Source organism: Chiloscyllium plagiosum, chromosome 23 (assembly GCF_004010195.1).
Source record: "Chiloscyllium plagiosum isolate BGI_BamShark_2017 chromosome 23, ASM401019v2, whole genome shotgun sequence".
In the NCBI taxonomy this organism is placed as follows: domain Eukaryota; kingdom Metazoa; phylum Chordata; class Chondrichthyes; order Orectolobiformes; family Hemiscylliidae; genus Chiloscyllium; species Chiloscyllium plagiosum.
Window position 1 is genome coordinate 5091542 of NC_057732.1, and position 18050 is coordinate 5109591.

General features: G+C 45.4%; 1 protein-coding gene across 3 annotated transcripts in view; it reads left to right on the top strand.

The window, feature by feature from the left end:
- The window catches only part of itpr2 (inositol 1,4,5-trisphosphate receptor, type 2), a 241261-nt gene that overhangs the window by 154048 nt on the left and 69163 nt on the right, over nt 1-18050 (top strand). For 2 of the 3 annotated variants that reach the window (XM_043713350.1, XM_043713351.1), the window contains 6 exons: nt 1391-1642; nt 5419-5544; nt 7527-7655; nt 10497-10617; nt 13502-13692; nt 15135-15283. In XM_043713350.1, coding sequence (XP_043569285.1) covers nt 1391-1642; nt 5419-5544; nt 7527-7655; nt 10497-10617; nt 13502-13692; nt 15135-15283 — 968 coding nt within the window. The remainder of the gene's footprint in view (nt 1-1390; nt 1643-5418; nt 5545-7526; nt 7656-10496; nt 10618-13501; nt 13693-15134; nt 15284-18050) is intronic. The other variant, XM_043713352.1, reaches the window with a different exon arrangement.

Genomic DNA, 18050 nt, shown 5'->3' on the forward strand with positions numbered 1-18050 from the left:
TATCTTTTATCTTAGCCTGCTGTACAAACTTTCCTCATTCTTGAAAAAGGGCTTAGATCATATGGGATACAGGGAGAATCTGCCATTTTGGATACAGAATTGGTTCAAAGGTAGAAGACAGAGGGTGGTGGTGGAGGGTTGTTTTTCAGACTGGAGGCCTGTGACCAGTGGAGTGCCACAAGGATTGGTGCTGGATCCACTGCTTTCCGTCATGTATATAATTTGTGTATAAACGTAAGAGGTATAGTTAGTGTGTTTATGGATGACACCAAAATTAGAGGTGGACGATGAAGATTACCTCAGAGAACAATGAGATTTTGACCAGATGGGCGAATGGGCTGAGAAGTGGCAGATGGAGTTTAATTCAGATAAATGTGAGGTGCTACATTTTGAAAAGGCAAATAGGGCAGGACTTGCACACCTAAATGGTAAAGGTCCTGGGGAATTGGGAGGTCATGTTGCGGCTGTACAGGACATTGGTTAGGCCACTTTTGTAATATTGTGTGCAATTCTGGTCTCCCTCCTTTTAGAAGGATGTTGTGAAACTTGAAAGATTGCAGATAAGATTTATAAAGGTGTTGCCAGGGTGGAGGATTTGAACTATAGGGAGATGCTGATTAGACTGGGGCTGTTTTCCCTGGGGCGTCGGAGGCAGAGGGATGATCTTAGAGGTTTATAAAATCATGAGAGGAATGGAGAGGATAAATTGACAAAGTCTTTATCCTGGGGTGAGGGAGTCCAGAACTAGAGTGAGAGGAGAAAACGTTAAAAGGGACCTAAGAGGCAACTTCTTAACGCAGAGGGTGGTGCGTGTATGGAATGAGCTGCCAGAGGAAGTGGTAGAGGCTGGTACAATTGCAACATTTAAAAGGCATCTGGATGGATAGATGCTTAGGAAGGGTTTGGGAGGATATGGGCCAAGTGCTGGCAAGGGGGACTAGATTGGGTTGGGATATCTGGTCGGCATGGATGGAGTTGGACCAAAGTGTCTGTTTCCGTGCTGTACATCTCTGACTCTGTGATCCATTTGACCTCATTCAGGGAAAGGCAGGCAACTCCAGCCTTTTAAACCAAGGCTATCCAGAGAAAAATTGGATCTACCCCAAATGTTGCCGCATTGCTGTTTGTAGGATTCTGCTGTGCACAGGGAGGCTTTCATTAATCTAACCAATTGTTTGTGATCCTTTTGGAAGATGGGTTGTCCGTATGTCGTTGGTGGTGGGGGGTGGTGGTTGGGAGGGGGCGGGGGGTGGTATTCATGCTCAACACAATGAGGCCGGGACCCTTTGGCATGACATTCTGTCTGGTTTCACTCCTGCGTTATTACTAACAGATGCAATTCTCCATTAGCTTTTGATAACTGTTGCTGTGTCCTTGATGTTTCTTGTAGCTGGCCAATGGGGGAGAGGACGTGCTGGTGTTTTACAACGATCGGGCATCGTTCCCTCACCTTCTCCAAATGATGGCCTCCGAACATGACCGCAGCGATGAAAACGGAGCCCTCAACTACCACATCACCCTGGTCGAGCTGCTCGCTGCCTGCACCGAGGGCAAGAATGTGTACACGGAAATCAAGTGCAATTCCCTCCTCCCCTTGGACGACATTGTGAGGGTGGTAACGCACGAGGACTGCATCCCTGAGGTAGGTCCCCAGCCTCATCTCTTTCTCTTTCTGTTTCCAAGGCGGCAGCAGCTACGTGGGTGACAGCTGAGATTTTAGTTTGCTCTTTACAGTCTTGGGAAGGTATGCTGTTGGAGCAGGATTAGATCTTTGAGGCCTCCTCTCCACCAATCTCAGATCATGGCTGTGGGCTCAACCGCATTTCCCTTGCTGCCCAGGGCTGGACTCACCCACCCACCTACAATCTAGGAGCTAACCCTTCCCTGAATACGTTCAGCAGCAGAACCTACTCTACTTTCTGGAGAATTCCGCAGATTAACAACTCCACAAAAACAGACTTCTCCTCTTACCGGTCTTAAATGAGAGACCTCTAATTCTTGCCTATCACTCAGAGTTATACAGCATGGAAACAGACCCTTTGGCCCTACCAGTCCACACAGACCATTATCCCAAACTAAACTAGTCCCCCCTGCCTGTATCCTTTCAAACATTGCTTATTCATGTACTCATCCAAATGTCTTTTAAATATTAGAACTGTGCCCACATCCTCCACCACCTCTGGAAGTTCATTCCACATGTGAACCATTCTTCGTATTTAAAAAAATTGTCCCTCAGACCTTTTTTCAATCTTTCTCCTCTCACCTTAAAAATATGTCCCCAGTCTTAAAATCATCCCCCGAGAGAAAAGGCACTTGGCATTCACTTATCTATGATTTTATAAATATCTATAAGGTCTACCCTCAACCTCCTACACTCCAGTGATAAAAGCCGTAGTCTATCCAGCCCCTCTCTATAACTCCATCCTCAGCAACATCCTGGTAAATCTCTTCTGAATAAATCTCTTCTGAACTCTCTCCAGCTGGATAATATCCTTCCTATAACAGGGAGACCAGAACTGAACACAGTATTCCAGACGAGGCCTCACCAATGTCCTGTACAACCTCAGCATGACTTCCCAGCTCCTATACTCAAAGGCCTGAACAATGAAGGCAAGCCTGCTGGACACCTTCTTAACCTGTGGGTGGAGCATCGTCCCAGTGTCCACTCTATCCAATTCTTCCTGGATCTTCTATGTTTGAATAAGACCACCTCTCATTCTCTTAAACTCTAATGGCCCAGCCTCTCCAACCTTTCCTTGCAGGGTAACCTACTGATCCCTTGAAATTTGGGCTAATTTCTGCAGACAACTTGCAATAAAAGAAAAAGGCTGTATGATTAGGAAGGAGATGGTAGAAGATATGGAGGAAATTGATCTTCTCACCAGTATTTAATGTTCATCCAACTCTACACTTCTGATCTCCATATTCTAGAAAGGATAGAGAGGCACGAGGGAAGATGCAAAAGACACTGAGCAGAATGATTCAAGAACTGAGAGATTAAGGACATGAGGACAGATTGGGTGGACTGATGTTCTTTTTAGCAACAGAGAAAAGGCTGAGGGATGATTATTGAGGTCATGAAAACCTGTAAAATGTAACAAGATGAGACAGGGTAAATGCAGGAGGGATGTTTCCAACGACCAGGCAGTCCAGAACCAGGGATCCCAGTCTGAGGATATGGAGTAGGCTGTTTAGGATTGAGTTGAGAAATATTTTCACCCAGAGAGTGGGGAGCCTGTGGAATTCTCTGTCACAGGAAGCAGTTGAGGCCAAAACATTGAATGTTTTCAAAAAGGAGTTAGATTATAGTTCTTAGGACTGAAGGGATCAAAGGATTTGGGGAGAAGGAGCAGGTGACTGAGTTGGATGATCATCAGTGATCACAATGATTAGCAGAACAGGCCTGTAGGGCCAAGTGGCCTATAGCTGCTCTTGTTTTCCATGTGTCTATGAAAAGGGTTCAGAGGGATATCCATAGACAATCCACTGTGGGGTTGACCAAAGTTAGAGGCTATTAATCTGAGGTCCAGCCGGGAACTTTGGAGAAATTCCTTGATCTAGAGAAAGGTGAGAATGTCCGGAATCCAGTCTCTCAAGGATTTTCCAAGGTGGTTCGTTTCGATGCATTTAAGCCACAATTCAATGGATATTTGAGGAAGTAAGGGATAGGAGGATGTGCAGGTAGTGTGTAAGTTGGAGGTGGGGGTGGGGGGGGCGGCGGTGGGGTGAAGGTAAACACTGGGATATACCTGGTGGTTTGTAGCTAGAAGTTCTGTCTAACTGTTCCATACAGATCAAAGCTTTCTGTTAGCAACTTTGTCAAATTATTTTTAACCCCTTGGTTAACTTTGTTCATAAAGTCGGGCATCTGCACAATTCCAATCATTGGAATTCTGAGTTACTCTCCATTTAATTCACAATAAAACTGAGCTAACCACACTCTGAATCAAGAGGACAAATTCCTCACATCTCCTACTCCACCCCTCCACGTCCCCTCTGGCTAATATTCAATCTCCCCACCCTACCCTATGCCTTCACCCCACTGTGCCCCCTCTGCCCACCCTCAATCTGCCCCCATTCCTGGCTCCTCTTCTACATCCTGGCTCTAGTCTTCCAACCCCTCTCCCTACCCCAACGATACTCTCCCACAGAATCCCCTGTCTACACCTCCCCACCCACAGCTCCCTCCCCTTCTTCACCAACTCTTTTTTTTTCCTCCCCTCCCCCCCCTCCCCCAAATACTCTGTGAGGGTCCTCAGAGAGACTGAAGTCAGTGAGCCCTGGGATAAATGGGGCCTCTAACTGGCCCCCACCATGCCATACCTAAACAATGTTTGTGAGACTTGAGAGCAAATGTCGAACGTTTTGGGTGGGTCACCACTTTGTGCCACTAACAGCGTACTTACTGAGGGGTCAAAGACATTTTGGGGACCGGATGCCAGGCAGCAATGTTGCCTTCAGTGGGCGTTTGGTACCAGGCTCCTGTTTCCTTCCTTCAGTGTGTATCAGCTAACTTTCTTCAGTTATCCCCCGTTCACCAGTAAAACGGTGTCCACCGCAGTGCTCACTAGTGGTTACTCCCTTACTCCTGCAGGTGTTGTCCTGCCTGCCTTTTGATATTCTGCCATGAACCACAGTGGGGGCCAGTCGCTTTTGCAATCCTCTCCAAGTCCCTGCTTGCTCACCCTCCCATTTCTCTTGTCCTCTTCCACTTATCACGACCGTCTCAAAATCTATCCAAACTTTCCCCTCACCTAAGCTGGCCTCCTTCAAAATCCTCACAGTTTAAGAATGAAGATTTAAATGACCTAGAGAAAGGATTAGATTAGATTCCCTACAGTGTGGAAACAGGCCCTTCAGCCCAACAAGTCCACACCCACCCTCCGAAGAGTAACCCACGCAGACCCATTCCCCTACCTTACATTTACCCCTGACTAATGCACCTAACACCATGGGCAATTTAGCATGGCAAAAATGAGGGCTGCAGATGCTGGAAACCAGAGACTAGATTAGAGTGGTGCTGGAAAAGCACAACAGGTCAGGCAGCATTCGAGGAGCAGGAAAATCAACGTTTTGGGCAAAAGCCCTTCATCAGGAATGGCTGGCCAGTTCACCTGACCTGCACATCTTTGGACTGTGGGAGGAAACCGGAGCACCCGGAGGAAACCCACACAGACACGGGGAGAATGTGCAAACTCCACACAGACAGTCACGCAAGGCGGGAATTGAACCCGGATCCCTGGCGCTGTGAGGCAGCGTGCTAACCACTGAGCCACTGTGCCGCCCATGAAGGAGTATGTAGAGAAAATTAACTGAGGCATCAAAAATCTCTCTTTTCTTAGCCGTAGCTCCTTTAATGGGATCTCTCCTTGTGGTGAACCTGGGGGGGAAAAGAAACAGCATTTCTTGTCCTTGCAGGTGAAAAAAGCATACGTTAATTTTGTGAATCATTGCTACGTGGACACAGAGGTGGAGATGAAAGAGATTTACACCAGCAACCACATCTGGAAACTCTTTGAGAATTTTGTTGTCGACATGGTTCGGGTAAGTCTCGCAGAGGAACCTCCTCTATGATTTGAGCAGGCATCCAGAATAGACTGAAGGTGAAATTTCCCATTAAACGTGAAGCAGGTTAAGTCAGGCTGTCTTCAGTGTATCACAAGGACTGAAATAAAAATGCAAAGTGCTGGAGAAAGTCTGTCAGTGTTGTTTTGGATCAGAATATATTCAGAAGATTAGTCTGCACCCTTTTTCTTAATTTAAAGGTAACGTGCCAGATGCAATTCATTTGGTCAAATTACCAGGCTTGAAACAAAACACACTTTGTTCACGAACTATAATTAAAATACAGACAAAATGAAAAGAAAAGAATTGGCTTAACTTTAACGCTCTCAAAATGCTTAACAGAATTACATATATATTAACTATTACTAATTAACTGTTCCAGTAAAGTAACATCCCATTAGCACACCATTGGCAAAGGCACATTCAGTAAGTTAAATTGCCTCACATGGAATTGTAGCAGCAGGAAGAGCCCCCCCCACCTTTTAGCTGTAACAGAGAGGAATAAGAGCTTCCACATCCGGCGTCAAGAGCCTGGAAACTGCTGAAAGCTAAAACCGAAAATCCTAGAGCTTTTGAGAGCTTGACCTCACCCATTCAGGCTGCTTCTATTGTTCCAGCTTTTTAAAAATAAATCCCAAGGCCCCTCAAGCTGTTTACTTTATTGACCTTTGAAGCAGGCCACTCGATACCTGTAGTCTCTTTGTGGAAAAAATGGACAAAATACACCTCTTCAAGCCATTATATCATCACTCCATCTGTTGACAGACGGAAACAAAGTTAATATTGCAAGCCCTCACTGGATTTGAAATATTAACTTTTCAGAAGAAGCTGAATCATACTAATTTGTTACAAAGAGGAGTCATATTTGACTCAAAACACCACCTCTTTGTCTCACTGTAGACTCTGAAAGATTTTTTGAATATTTTCAGCATTTTCTGTTTTAATTCAGACCTTCAGCATGTGCAGCATTTTGCTTTTGGTATTTGGAGTTTGAAAGAAAGATCTTGGTCTATAAGAATCTTTGTTGACAGCCCGAGAGTAAATCTACATAGCTGTAGTAAATATTGCCCCAAATAAGTAGTGACTGAATTGTAAATCTTTGAAAACACAGGAGCTGAATATTATTTGTAATGTCAAAGTTATACAGTGTTATCCGAAATCTGCAAACCAATACTAATGTAAGAGAGAGGATTTAACCAGATGTCAGAATTTTTAAAAAATTCTGCTTTTGATGAAGGGGCGAGGTGACAAGATTGGTTCCCCAACAGATGCTCCTTCTTAGATACTCCATTGTAATTTTGAGGTTGTGGGTTCAAACCCCACACCCAAGGGTTGGGAATGATGGTTAGCTTGCTCCACCCATGCAGTGCTGAGGTGTCAGTGGAGAGCTGTGTTTTAGAGATGAGGTCCAAATGAGGCCTCGTTGGTTCGACAGAAACGATTCGATAATGGCGTTTTGTGGAAGGGCAGGCTCCCAAGTGTTTGGCCGATTTTTTTTTAATCTCTCTATGCACATCACCATTACACAGATGGTGCCAATAAATGATCCCATTATTGTGAGCAAAATGGCTGCCGTGTTTCCTACATTCCAACAATAGCTCCACTCCAAAACTAACTTCCTTTGGCTCCAAGGCATTTTGGAACATCCTGAGGTGGTGATAGGCAGGATGTAAATTCCAGATTTTTTAAAAATAGAATTGAAAATAGTGTGCGATGTCAGACTGTTGGCCAATCTCTGTCCCCCCTGCCTTTCTATTGGGCATTAGCATTTGTTATCCCTGCTGCTTGAATCAAGGGATGTTGACAAACTTGACCAATTCACCTGAAGTTTGAATCCACTGTGTTTTGGTTTGCCCTTCCATTTATTGAACTCCCGTCATCCCCTTTTGGCTGTTGTCTCTTGAGTTCACTTGCCTCCTTGATTTGAGGTTAACTGTCATGAACTGTCTGTTTTGATGAAGGTTTGCAACACTACAACAGACAGGAAACATGCTGATACTGCGTTGGAGAAATACATGACAGACACAGTAATGAGTATCATCAGTGGCTTCTTCAGCTCTCCATTCTCTGATAACAGCACCAGTCTACAAGTAAGTCATCTTTGTGATAACCTGTCTCCTGAATTATATAACTTGCTGAATTATGTATTCATAGTGTCATACAGCATAGAAACAGACTCTTCAGTCCAACCAGTCCATGCCAATCATAATCCCAAACTAAACTAGTCCCATTTGCCTGCACTGGCCCATACCCCTCCAAACATTTCTCATTCATGTAGTTGTCTAAATGTCTTTTAAACATTGTAAGTGTACCTACATCCACTACTTCAACTGAACCACACTCTGTGGGGAAAAGAAATTGCCCGTCATGCCTGTTTAAAATCTTTCTCCTCTCACCTTAAAAATATTGAAATCCCTATTCCTACACAAAAGAGACTTGCTATTCACCTTATTGATCCCTCTCATGATTTTACAAACCTCTATGAGACCACCCTTCAAACACCTCCACTCCAGAGAAGAAAGTTCCAGCTTTTCCAGTCATTGTCAACCTTTCATCCCTGGCAATATCCTGGTAAATCTCTTCTGAACCCTCTCTGACTTCCTGTACCTTTGCAATAACAGGGTGACCAAAACTGGACATGATAGTCCAGAAGTGGCCTCACCAACCTCCCATACAAGCTCAACATAGCATCCCAATTCCTATAGTTAAAGGTCTGAGCGATGAACGGAAGCATGCTAAATGCCACCTTTGCCTGGTGCTAAGAATTAATTAGTTAAAAATGAACCATTCCTCAGCACATGGGGCTGTCCAAAGACCATCTGGTGAGCGTTGTTACATTTCTGAAATTCCCTTTTCCTAAGGGTTCATGTTTGCAATTTAAGGGTGAATAATTATTTCCAGATAGATGGTGGGAAGTTTAACTGTGGACAATGTTTGTATGTGCAAGTGTGCTTTATTCTTTTCAGTATGTGGTTAGTAGAGCATACAGTATCTGGGTTTAATCAACACGGGCACAGAATACAAAAATAAGGAAGTTATGGCAGATCGTTATAAAGATCTGGGTTAGCCTCCGTTGTCCAGTCCGGAAAGATGTGAGGACAATAGCGGATCCAGGAAAGGATCATGAAAATGCTTCCAGGGATGAGGACCTTCAGCTAGGTGTATAAATGGGGAGTGTTCGCCTTGGGAAACAAAGTTTGAGAGGACATTTGATTGAGATGCTGAAAACCACAAGAGTTTGAACAGAGAGAGGGGAGAAACTGTTGAGAACCAGATGATAGCAATAGGTGGAGACTGGCAAAACAGTGCACAACCGCACTTTTTACCAGCGAGGGGATAGGATTGGGTTATACTGCCGGAGAATGCGGTGGAAACAGACTCAGATAGGGCTTTCAGAAGGAATTGGATAATAGCGGGAAGAGGAAAGAAATTGCAGCATCTTGGGGAATTGGTGGGGGAAATGGGATTAGGTACATTCTCTTACAGTGGGCTGAACAGCCTCTTCCAATGTTGTAACGACTGCACCGATAGCCAGAGAAGGCAAGTTCAAATCCAGCCCCTGCTGGTTTTATGAATTTCAATTTCACTAAAAATCTGAAAATGATAAACTCTCTCAAGGTGAAAGTGATTGTGAAACTACCAGATTGTATGAAGCACCCAAGTCAAACCAACTGGCTGATTTGGTGCTTTGAGGAAGGGAATCTGCTGTCATTACCCTGTCCGTGGTAGGTTGACCCACAATGCCATTAGGGAGGGAGTTCCAGGATTTTGATCCAATTTTGCCTGGATTATCATTTCAAAAAGCTTCCCCACAGCAGAGGTTAAATTGATGAGCTTGTACTTGTTGGGCTCAATCCTTTTCTGAACTAGGGTGTAATATTTACAATTCTCCAGTGCTCTGGTCCCACGTGTGTATCGGAGGAGGATTGGAAGACAGTGCCTCTGCAGTTTTCCCTCAGCATCATTGGATGCTGCCAGCCTGACTCCAGTTCTCAACTTTAAACACAACAAGCCTTTGTGATGTCTCACTGTAAGAAATCATTAATTCCTGCTGCCTCTCCCCTGCCACCTTTTTCATGATGACTTTGGGCAACATCAACTTTCCTGCCTAAGACAAAAGTCCTCCATTAACTACCCAATTGACCCCATTTCTCCTTAAATCACTCTTCTATTATAATCATTATTATAACCTTACCCTTCCATGAGTGTTTGCCTGTTCCAGGTGTGAGTAAAATCAAACTGCTAAAGCTCTTCAGATGGTCTATTCACATCAAATGTTGTGACATCTCCCAATGTTGGCACAGTGGGCTGAATGGCCACCAATCTTTTTGCCCTCTTCAAAAGTGCAACATAATTTGACTGCTTCATGTACAAATGGCGAATGTTTTTATCGCTGTGTGTGATTAGACCTAGAGACTAGCAACTGATTTGAAACTTTTGGTTAAACAAGTTCAGTCTCGAGGCCGAAGGTGTTAAAATCTATGAGGCGTTGAATCCAAAGGCTGTGAAAAAAGGTTTTGCTGTTTGAAGATTTATGCCGTTTATCGTCTCAGTATAACTTGGTACATTACAAAATACTTGGATGGTGTCGGGTATCCTGCTGTTAATGTCGAGCCCATGTCACCAGAACCGTCTGGTCTGTTTGAGTGGGCGAATTGGATCCTTTCTGCTCAAGGCTTGTCAATCAACAGAGATTGCAAATGCTGTTTTTCAAATCATTAAAAGTATTGTGAGAAGATCTGAGCCACAGTCAAATCAAGAGCCCAGTTTAGTTCTTGTTCGCAATTGCACCTCAAATCAAGCTTAGCTCACTCTCTACCTCGATAGTACAAGCTGCTCATGAACTGTTTGGCCGGGGGAATACATCTGATATTATTCAGGGAGAGAAATGGTGGCATATAATGGTCTTTCACATTTCCTCATGTCTGCAGACACACCAGCCAATATTTATTCAACTGCTACAGTCTGCCTTTCGAATTTACAACTGCACTTGGCCAAATCCATCGCAGAAGTCTTCAGTGGAGTCTTGTATTAAGACCTTGGCTGAAGTTGGTAAGTTTGCATCTTGCTCAATATTGCTTGTTTGTTTTTGCAATCTATCAGATTTGACAGGGAGTTCCTTTCAGGTGCAGGTTTTGGAATGGATCCACTGGGAGAGGCACTGGGGCTGGGGTGTGCTTGCATGGTACATGAAAACACTTGACCATTATCTTGCAGAGTTGAGTAAGATCCAGCCAGCTGATGTAATAGATGAAAGTCTTCTCTGTCTGATGCTTTCCTGGAGAGGACCAGGAGAGTATTTCAGCCGAATGCTTGAATGGCATGGAGCCAGAATACATCATAATCCCTCAAACTTGCGCTGAACTACAACCCCTACATGAGGAGAACATGGGGTGGGTGGTTTAGGCAATTCGTCAAAGTCACTGTTAGTATTAAAATGCAAAGTGGGATGTTGGGTGGTCAGGTTGATGGATAATGTCACAACAGAGTGGGACGTGTCTTATCACGTGCAGCTATATCAGGAAGGTGCGATCTTCATGATGAACTGTTCCCATTCCTCTCATTTAACCCTCAGACTTATCCATCTTGATTTACTTAGAACCCTGCAGCGTGGTAATGGATTTTTCGGTCTAACCAGTCCATGCCAACCATAATCGTAAACTAAACTAGTCCCACCTACCTGTGCTTGGCACGTATCCCTCAAACATTTCTTATTCATGTACTTATCCAAATGTCTTTTAAACATAACTGTACCTGCATCCACAACTTCCTCTGGAAATATATTCCACACATGAACCACTGTGTTAAAAAAAAAAAATTAGCCACCCCTCATGTCTTTTTAAAATCTTCTCACCTTAAAAATATATCCCCATGTCTTCAAATCCCCCAGCCTAGAAAAGGCACCAGTCATTTAGCTTATCTATACCCTTCATGATTTTATAAGCCTCAATGAGGTCATCCCTCAACCTCCTACACTCCTGTGAAAAAAGTCCCAGTCTATCCAGCCTCTCCTTTTAATTCAAACCCTGCAGTCCTGTAACATCCTGGTAAATCTCTTCTGAGCCCCCTCCAGTTTAAGAATGTCCTTCCTGTAACAGGGTGACCAGAACTGGACACAGTACTGCGGCAGAGGCCTCACTAACATCCTGTACAGCCTCAACATCACGTCCCAACTCTTTTACTCCAAGGTCTGAGTAATAAAGGCAAGTGTGCTAAATGCCGCCTTAACCACTGTGTTGACATGTGAGGCAACTTTCAAAGAACTATGTACCTGAACCCTTAAGTCTCTGAGGCCCTGCTTTTAATTGTACAAGTCCTGCCCTTGTATGTTTTACGTGAATGCAATGCCTCACATTTATTCAACTCCATCTGCCACTCCTCAGATCATTGACCCAATTGATCAAGATCTTTTGATCATCTTGGATAGCCGCCTTCACTGTCCACTTGCTGAAAACATTTATCGTTAAACGTTAGGGAGCAAGAACCTGCCTTTCTTTAGTCTCTTTCACAACCTGGAAACGATCTTCCGAGCTAGTGAGTCCGAACCCCCTCAAACTGTAGGACATAACCCCCTGTGGAGTCAGTAGCTGAGATAGTGAGGGTGAGACTCTGAGGCAGCAATGGCTAATGTGGAGCCCTAATTGAGTCTTAACAACCGTTCAACCCCTGTAAACCCTCCCTTTCTTTTGCAATGGTGTCTGGCTTGACGAGTCCCAATTTAAGGTTTGCTTCTTGCTTTTAAAAAGAGAAAGAGGGAATGTTCTGTACCCAGTGCTTCTCACTAAGAAGATCTTTGACAAAATTCCAAACCAAAACCTGAGCTCACGGCAGGGAAGAATTCAGGAATGCTTCAAATGGAGCACTTTGATATCACGTTTCAAAACCCAAAGGAACTGAGAATGCTGGAAATCAGAAACAAAAAGAGACATTGCTGGAAAATCCTCAGCAGGTCTGGCAGCATCTATGGAGAGAAAGCAGAGTTGACGTTTCTGATGAAGGGTCACTGGACCCGAAACGTCAATTCTGCTTTCTCTCCACAGATGCTGCCAGACTTGATGTCTCCCAGCAATTTTTCTACTTTGACACAGTCCCCGTTGCAATTCAGGGAGACGTGGCTCCCACGGACGTGAGTGGAGGAGATGATTGGGTAATTCTGCTAGTGATTGGGCAAAAATCATCAGGCAGGACACCACGGGAAACTCCCTCGCTCTTTTCAAGATCTTCTGTTTCTGCCATCTCGACCGAAGGAATGTACAGTATACCCTCAGTGATGCACTGGAGAGTCAGCTTTGAGATTATATTTGTCCAGTGGGGCAGCACAGTGGCTCAGCAGTTAGCACTGCTGCCCCACAGCGGCAGGGACCCAGGTTCAATTCCACCCTCGGGCTGCCCCACAGCGGCAGGGACCCAGGTTCAACTCCACCCTCTGGCTGCCCCACAGCAGCAGGGACCCAGGTTCAACTCCACCCTCGGGCTGCCCCACAGCGGCAGGGACCCAGGTTCAATTCCACCCTCGGGCTGCCCCACAGCAGCAGGGACCCAGGTTCAATTCCACCCTCGGGTGACTGTCTGTGTGGAATTCGATTGTTCTCCCTGTGACTGCCTGCATTTCCTCTGGGTGCTCCAGTTTCCTCCCGGAGGCATGCAGGTTAGGTGGATTGGCCGTGCTAGCTTGCCCATAGTTTTCAGGGATGTGAAGGTTAGGTGCATTAGTCAGGGGTAAATGTAGAGTAATAGGGTAGGGGAGTGGGTCTGGGTGGGTTACTCTTCGGAGGGTCGGTGTTGATGTGTTGGGCCGAAGGGCCTGTTTCCACACTGTAGGGATTCTATGATTCTATTCTCTGTGTCTCGAATGGGGATTGAAGCTCCTCTAGAGGTGAGTGCTCTCCCATTGCGTCCTGTGATGAAAGTGATCCCTTTTGGTTTCTCCTCGCAGCCAAGAGCCGAGCGATAGCAATTCCTGTTGACCTGGACAGCCAAGTGAACACCCTCTTTATGAAGACCCACTCCAACATGGTACAGAAGGCTGCGATTGGCTGGCGAATGTCTGCCCGCAGTGCGCCACGCTATAAAGACCCAATCGGTGGATCACCCTTGGACTACAGGAATATTATAGAGAAGTTGCAGGTAAAAGCCAGTGTGAGAGGGTCTGAAAGGGTTAACATGTCCCAAGCCCCGCACCCCCAACAATGATTGATTGATTGTTTTATGGAGTTGGAAGGAGAACGGTTTAGGATCTCGAAGGAGTAAGACCAGCCATCCAGCTCCCTCTTCATAGTCCCCCTTCACAACGTCTGTCATGTTCAGGTAACTTACCTCTGGCGACTGTCCGTATAGAATTTGAATATTCTCCGCGTCTGTGTGGGTTTCCTCCGGGTGCTCCAGTTTTCTCCCAGAGACGTGCAGTATAGGTAGATAGGCCGTGCTGAATTGCCTATGGTGTTCACGGGATGTGTAGGTTAGGTGCATTGGTCAGGGGTGAATGTAGGATAATAGGGATGGGGAAAGGGTCTGGGTGGGATACTCTTCAGAGGGTCGGTGTGGACTTGTTGGGCCAAATGGCCTGTTTCCACAGTGTATGGGATTCTGTTCTGTTCTGTTCTATGATGACCACCATCAAGCAATAGGCTGCATCTAGTTTAAGATGTGAGTGTCTTCTCATGAGATCGCCAATTGTTTTCCCTCTATCGACTCTGCCAAGCAGGCCTTTGTAGCTACTAAACAGGAAAGAGGGGAGGTGGGAGTAGCTCCAGCTGATTACAACACACTGAGGCTTCACCTTACAACAAAACCCATCTCTCTGAACTGAGAGCAGGTTGAAGGTTTAGAGGTTATACATCGATACATTCAAGCGGGAATTGGATTTTTGAGAAAGTTCATTTTCAGATGAGGGCATGAATGATTTGGTCCAGCATTTGTTTCCTTTATCCCGAGGTTGCCCCTTGAGAAGGTGGTGGTGAGCTGCCTCATTGAACTTCTGCAGGTTGACGTGCTGTAGGTTCATCCACAATGCCGCTGGGGAGGGGTTTCCAGGATTTTGGAACAGCGATATATTTCCACATTAGGGTGGTGAGTGGCCTGGAGAGGAGCTTGCAGGTGGTGGTGTTCCCATGTATCTGCTGCCCTTGTGCTTCAAGGTGGTAGAAGGCACAGTCAAAAACCTCAACAGAGACTTAGCTAATGGCTGAAGCACATTGCATAGTCGGGTCTTGAAATCAGGCCAAAAATATTTGCAAGACTATGGAGAAAGAGGAGGACTAATTGGATATCTCTTTCAAAGGTCAAGTACAGGTAGGATGGTATGAATGGCCTTTTTAAAGCTGTGTGATTTTAAGGGCTATATTTGAAGCATTGTAACAGAAGGATATGCCTTTGATCAGCAATATGCTCACTTATGATGCAAGCCATCAGGATTCTGCATTGGAGAATTGATCCAGAAACTTAATTCTATTTATCAATGAGTTTCATTGATAACCGTTAACCACGAGCACTGTCAAGATTCACTGCAATAGCTCTTTAATACATTCAGATTGCTCAGTCGCCTGATGTTTTGCTGCTTTTGTTTTCAGGATATAGTGTCCACCCTTGAGCAACAATTCCAGCCCATGGTGCACGCTGAGTTCTCATTGCTGGTTGACGTCCTCCATAGCCCAGAGCTGCTTTTCCCAGATGGAAGTGACGCTCAGTTGAGATGTGAAAGTGGAGCCTTCATGAGCAAGTAGGTCATAGGCCAAGAGCTGGTGTGTGTGGTGGCAGAACAGTGAGGATCTGTCTGAGTTGTGTAGAAATGGGTTCCAGCATTGTCATAGAGTCATACAGCACGGAAACAGACCCTTCAGTCCAACTCGTCCATGCTGGTTAGATTTCTCAAACTAAACTAAACTAATCCTATTTGCCTGTTTCTGGCCCATATCCCGCTAAACCTTTCCTATCAGTGTACCTGACAAATGTCTTTTAAATGTAACTGGATCTGCATCCACACCTCATCTGGCAGCTTATTCCAGACACGCACCACCCTCTGCGTGAAAATGTTGCCCCCCCTCAGTCTCTTTATAAATCTTTCCCCTCTCACTTCAAACATATAAGCCCTCTATTTTTGGACTCCCATACCCTGGAGAAAAAAAAACTTTGCTATTCCTCTTATCCATGCCCCTCATGATTTTATAAACCCCTGTAAGGTCACCCCTCAGCCTCCCACATTCCAGGGAGAAAAGTCCCAACCTATTCAACCTCTCCCTGTATCTCAAACCCGCCAATCCCAGCAACATCCTTGTACATCTTTTCTGCACCCTTTCTAATTTAATAATATCCTTCTTGTAGCAGGGCGCCCGGAACTGTACACAGAACTCCAACAGTAGCCTCACCAATGTTTTATGCAACCTCAACATGCTGTCCTTCCCTCCACTGTTGGTGGCCATGCCTTTAGCCATCGGGGATGTATGCTCCGGAATTCCATTTCCAAACCGCTCCACTCCTTTCAAACACAACTTCAAACCTACCCACTTTAAGCAAACAACTTGTCAATGTCTCCACTTAACACAGTGTTGATTTCTGTCTGGCTGCCCTCCCCGAGATCTTTTTACCATGTTAAAGGTTCTATATCAACATCAGTTGTTGTTGTTCCCCCCCCCCCCCACACGGCTCGGTTTCAAACTGCATTCTGCCCGTGCCATCGATCAGACCTTCGCTTAACTCCGAGATGTTGAAGCAGTGAAGGTGAAGAGACAGTAAGGACTCAGTTTGTGGTTAAGTCTCGCATGTTTCTCTTTGACTGTGAGGCCTTTGGTTGATCCTATTTATTTGCTTTTGCAGTAGAATACCTGGTTTTAAGCCAACGTACCTGCGTCCCAAACTCTAATGAACTGCAGCCAGCCCAATCCTATTTGCAAAAGTTAAACGTCCCTAACATCAAATGGGAACTAGACCCAGGACGAGTAACAAGTCATGAGAAGCTTCTCCTCACTAAGGGTAGAGGAGCTCTCTGCTCCAAAGGCTGTGGGTGCTGGGGACAATTTGCCTGCCCCTTGTGATTGACTCACTACAATGTGGAAACAGTCCCTTCGGCCCAACAAATCCACACTGACCCTCCAAAGAGTAACCCACCCAGACCCATTTCCCTCTGACTAACACTATGTACGGGCCAATGTACCATGGCCAATTCACCTGACCTGCACATCTTTGAACTGTGGGAGGAAACTGGCACACCCGGAGGAAACCCACGCAGACACTGGGAGAACGTGCAAACTCCGTCCAGACAGTCGCCCGAGGCTGGAATCGAACCTGGGTCCCTGGCGATGTGAGGCAGCAGTGCTAACCTCTGAGCCACCGTGCCTCCCACATGTAGCAGAAGATGGTTATGATCTCCGAATTCCTGTTGATTTGCTGTGAAACAGTCAATGGATTGCCAGAAGGACCTTAAAACTGACTCCACTAACCCAACTAATGCTGATCTCTGAGTTCAGATGGTAATCTACTTGACATTCACTTGAATGGTGAGCACAATTACCTCGAGTGCTTCGGCTGATGGCATTGTCAGTTTGGGAACTAATATACAGCTCTCACACAGCCCAGACTCCTGTCTCAGTTTTCATGTTAGGTTGATCATGAATGTCTACCCTGATCAGTTTAATTTTAGCACGGAGGTGACTGTGAGGTAAAGGAGTGTTCCATTTCAGTGGGATTTAGTATTGAAACTGGAGGGCAGTTAATCTTTGTTGAGTTGAGCAGCCCACGCTGTGTCAGTTCAGAAGAAGTTTTAGAGAACTTTAATTAGGTCACACTTGGAATATTATGTACAGTCCTGGTCACCACACTATCAGAAGGATGTGGATGCTTTGGAGAGGGTACAGAGAACATTTACCAGGGTGTTGCCTGGTATTGGAGGGGGGTGAGGGGGATTGTTTAGCTATGAAGAAAGGTTGAATAGAGGTTTATTTTCACTGGAATGCAGGAGGTTGAGGGGTGACCTAACAGAAGTTTGAGATTGTGAATGGCATGGATAGAGTGGAAAGTATGAAGCTTTATCCCAGGATGGAGGAGTGTGGCGGGGTTGGGGGTGGGGTCAAGTACTCGGGGACACAGGTTCAGGGTGGAAGGGGGAAAGTTTAAAAGAGATGTGCGAGGCAATTTTTTTTCAAACAAAGGGTGGTGAGTGCCTGGAATGTGTTGCCAGCGGAGGTGGAGGAAGCAGACACTACAGCAGTATTCTAGAAGCACCTGAACAAATACATGAATAGGAAGGGAATAGAGGAATACGGATCCTGTAATGGAAGGGCAAAATGTGATGGCACAGGCTTTGAGAAGTGCCTGTTTCTGTGCTGTACTGCTCTTGGTTCTAGTGCATGAAAGAGTCTCAGTCTGTCCCTGAATGTTGCTGAAACAAAACTGGTATTGCTCCAGGCTTGGTCCCCCTCCCATTATATTAGAAGTCACATGACACCAGGTTAGAATCCAATGGGTTTATTTGAAATCACAGGTTTTTGGAG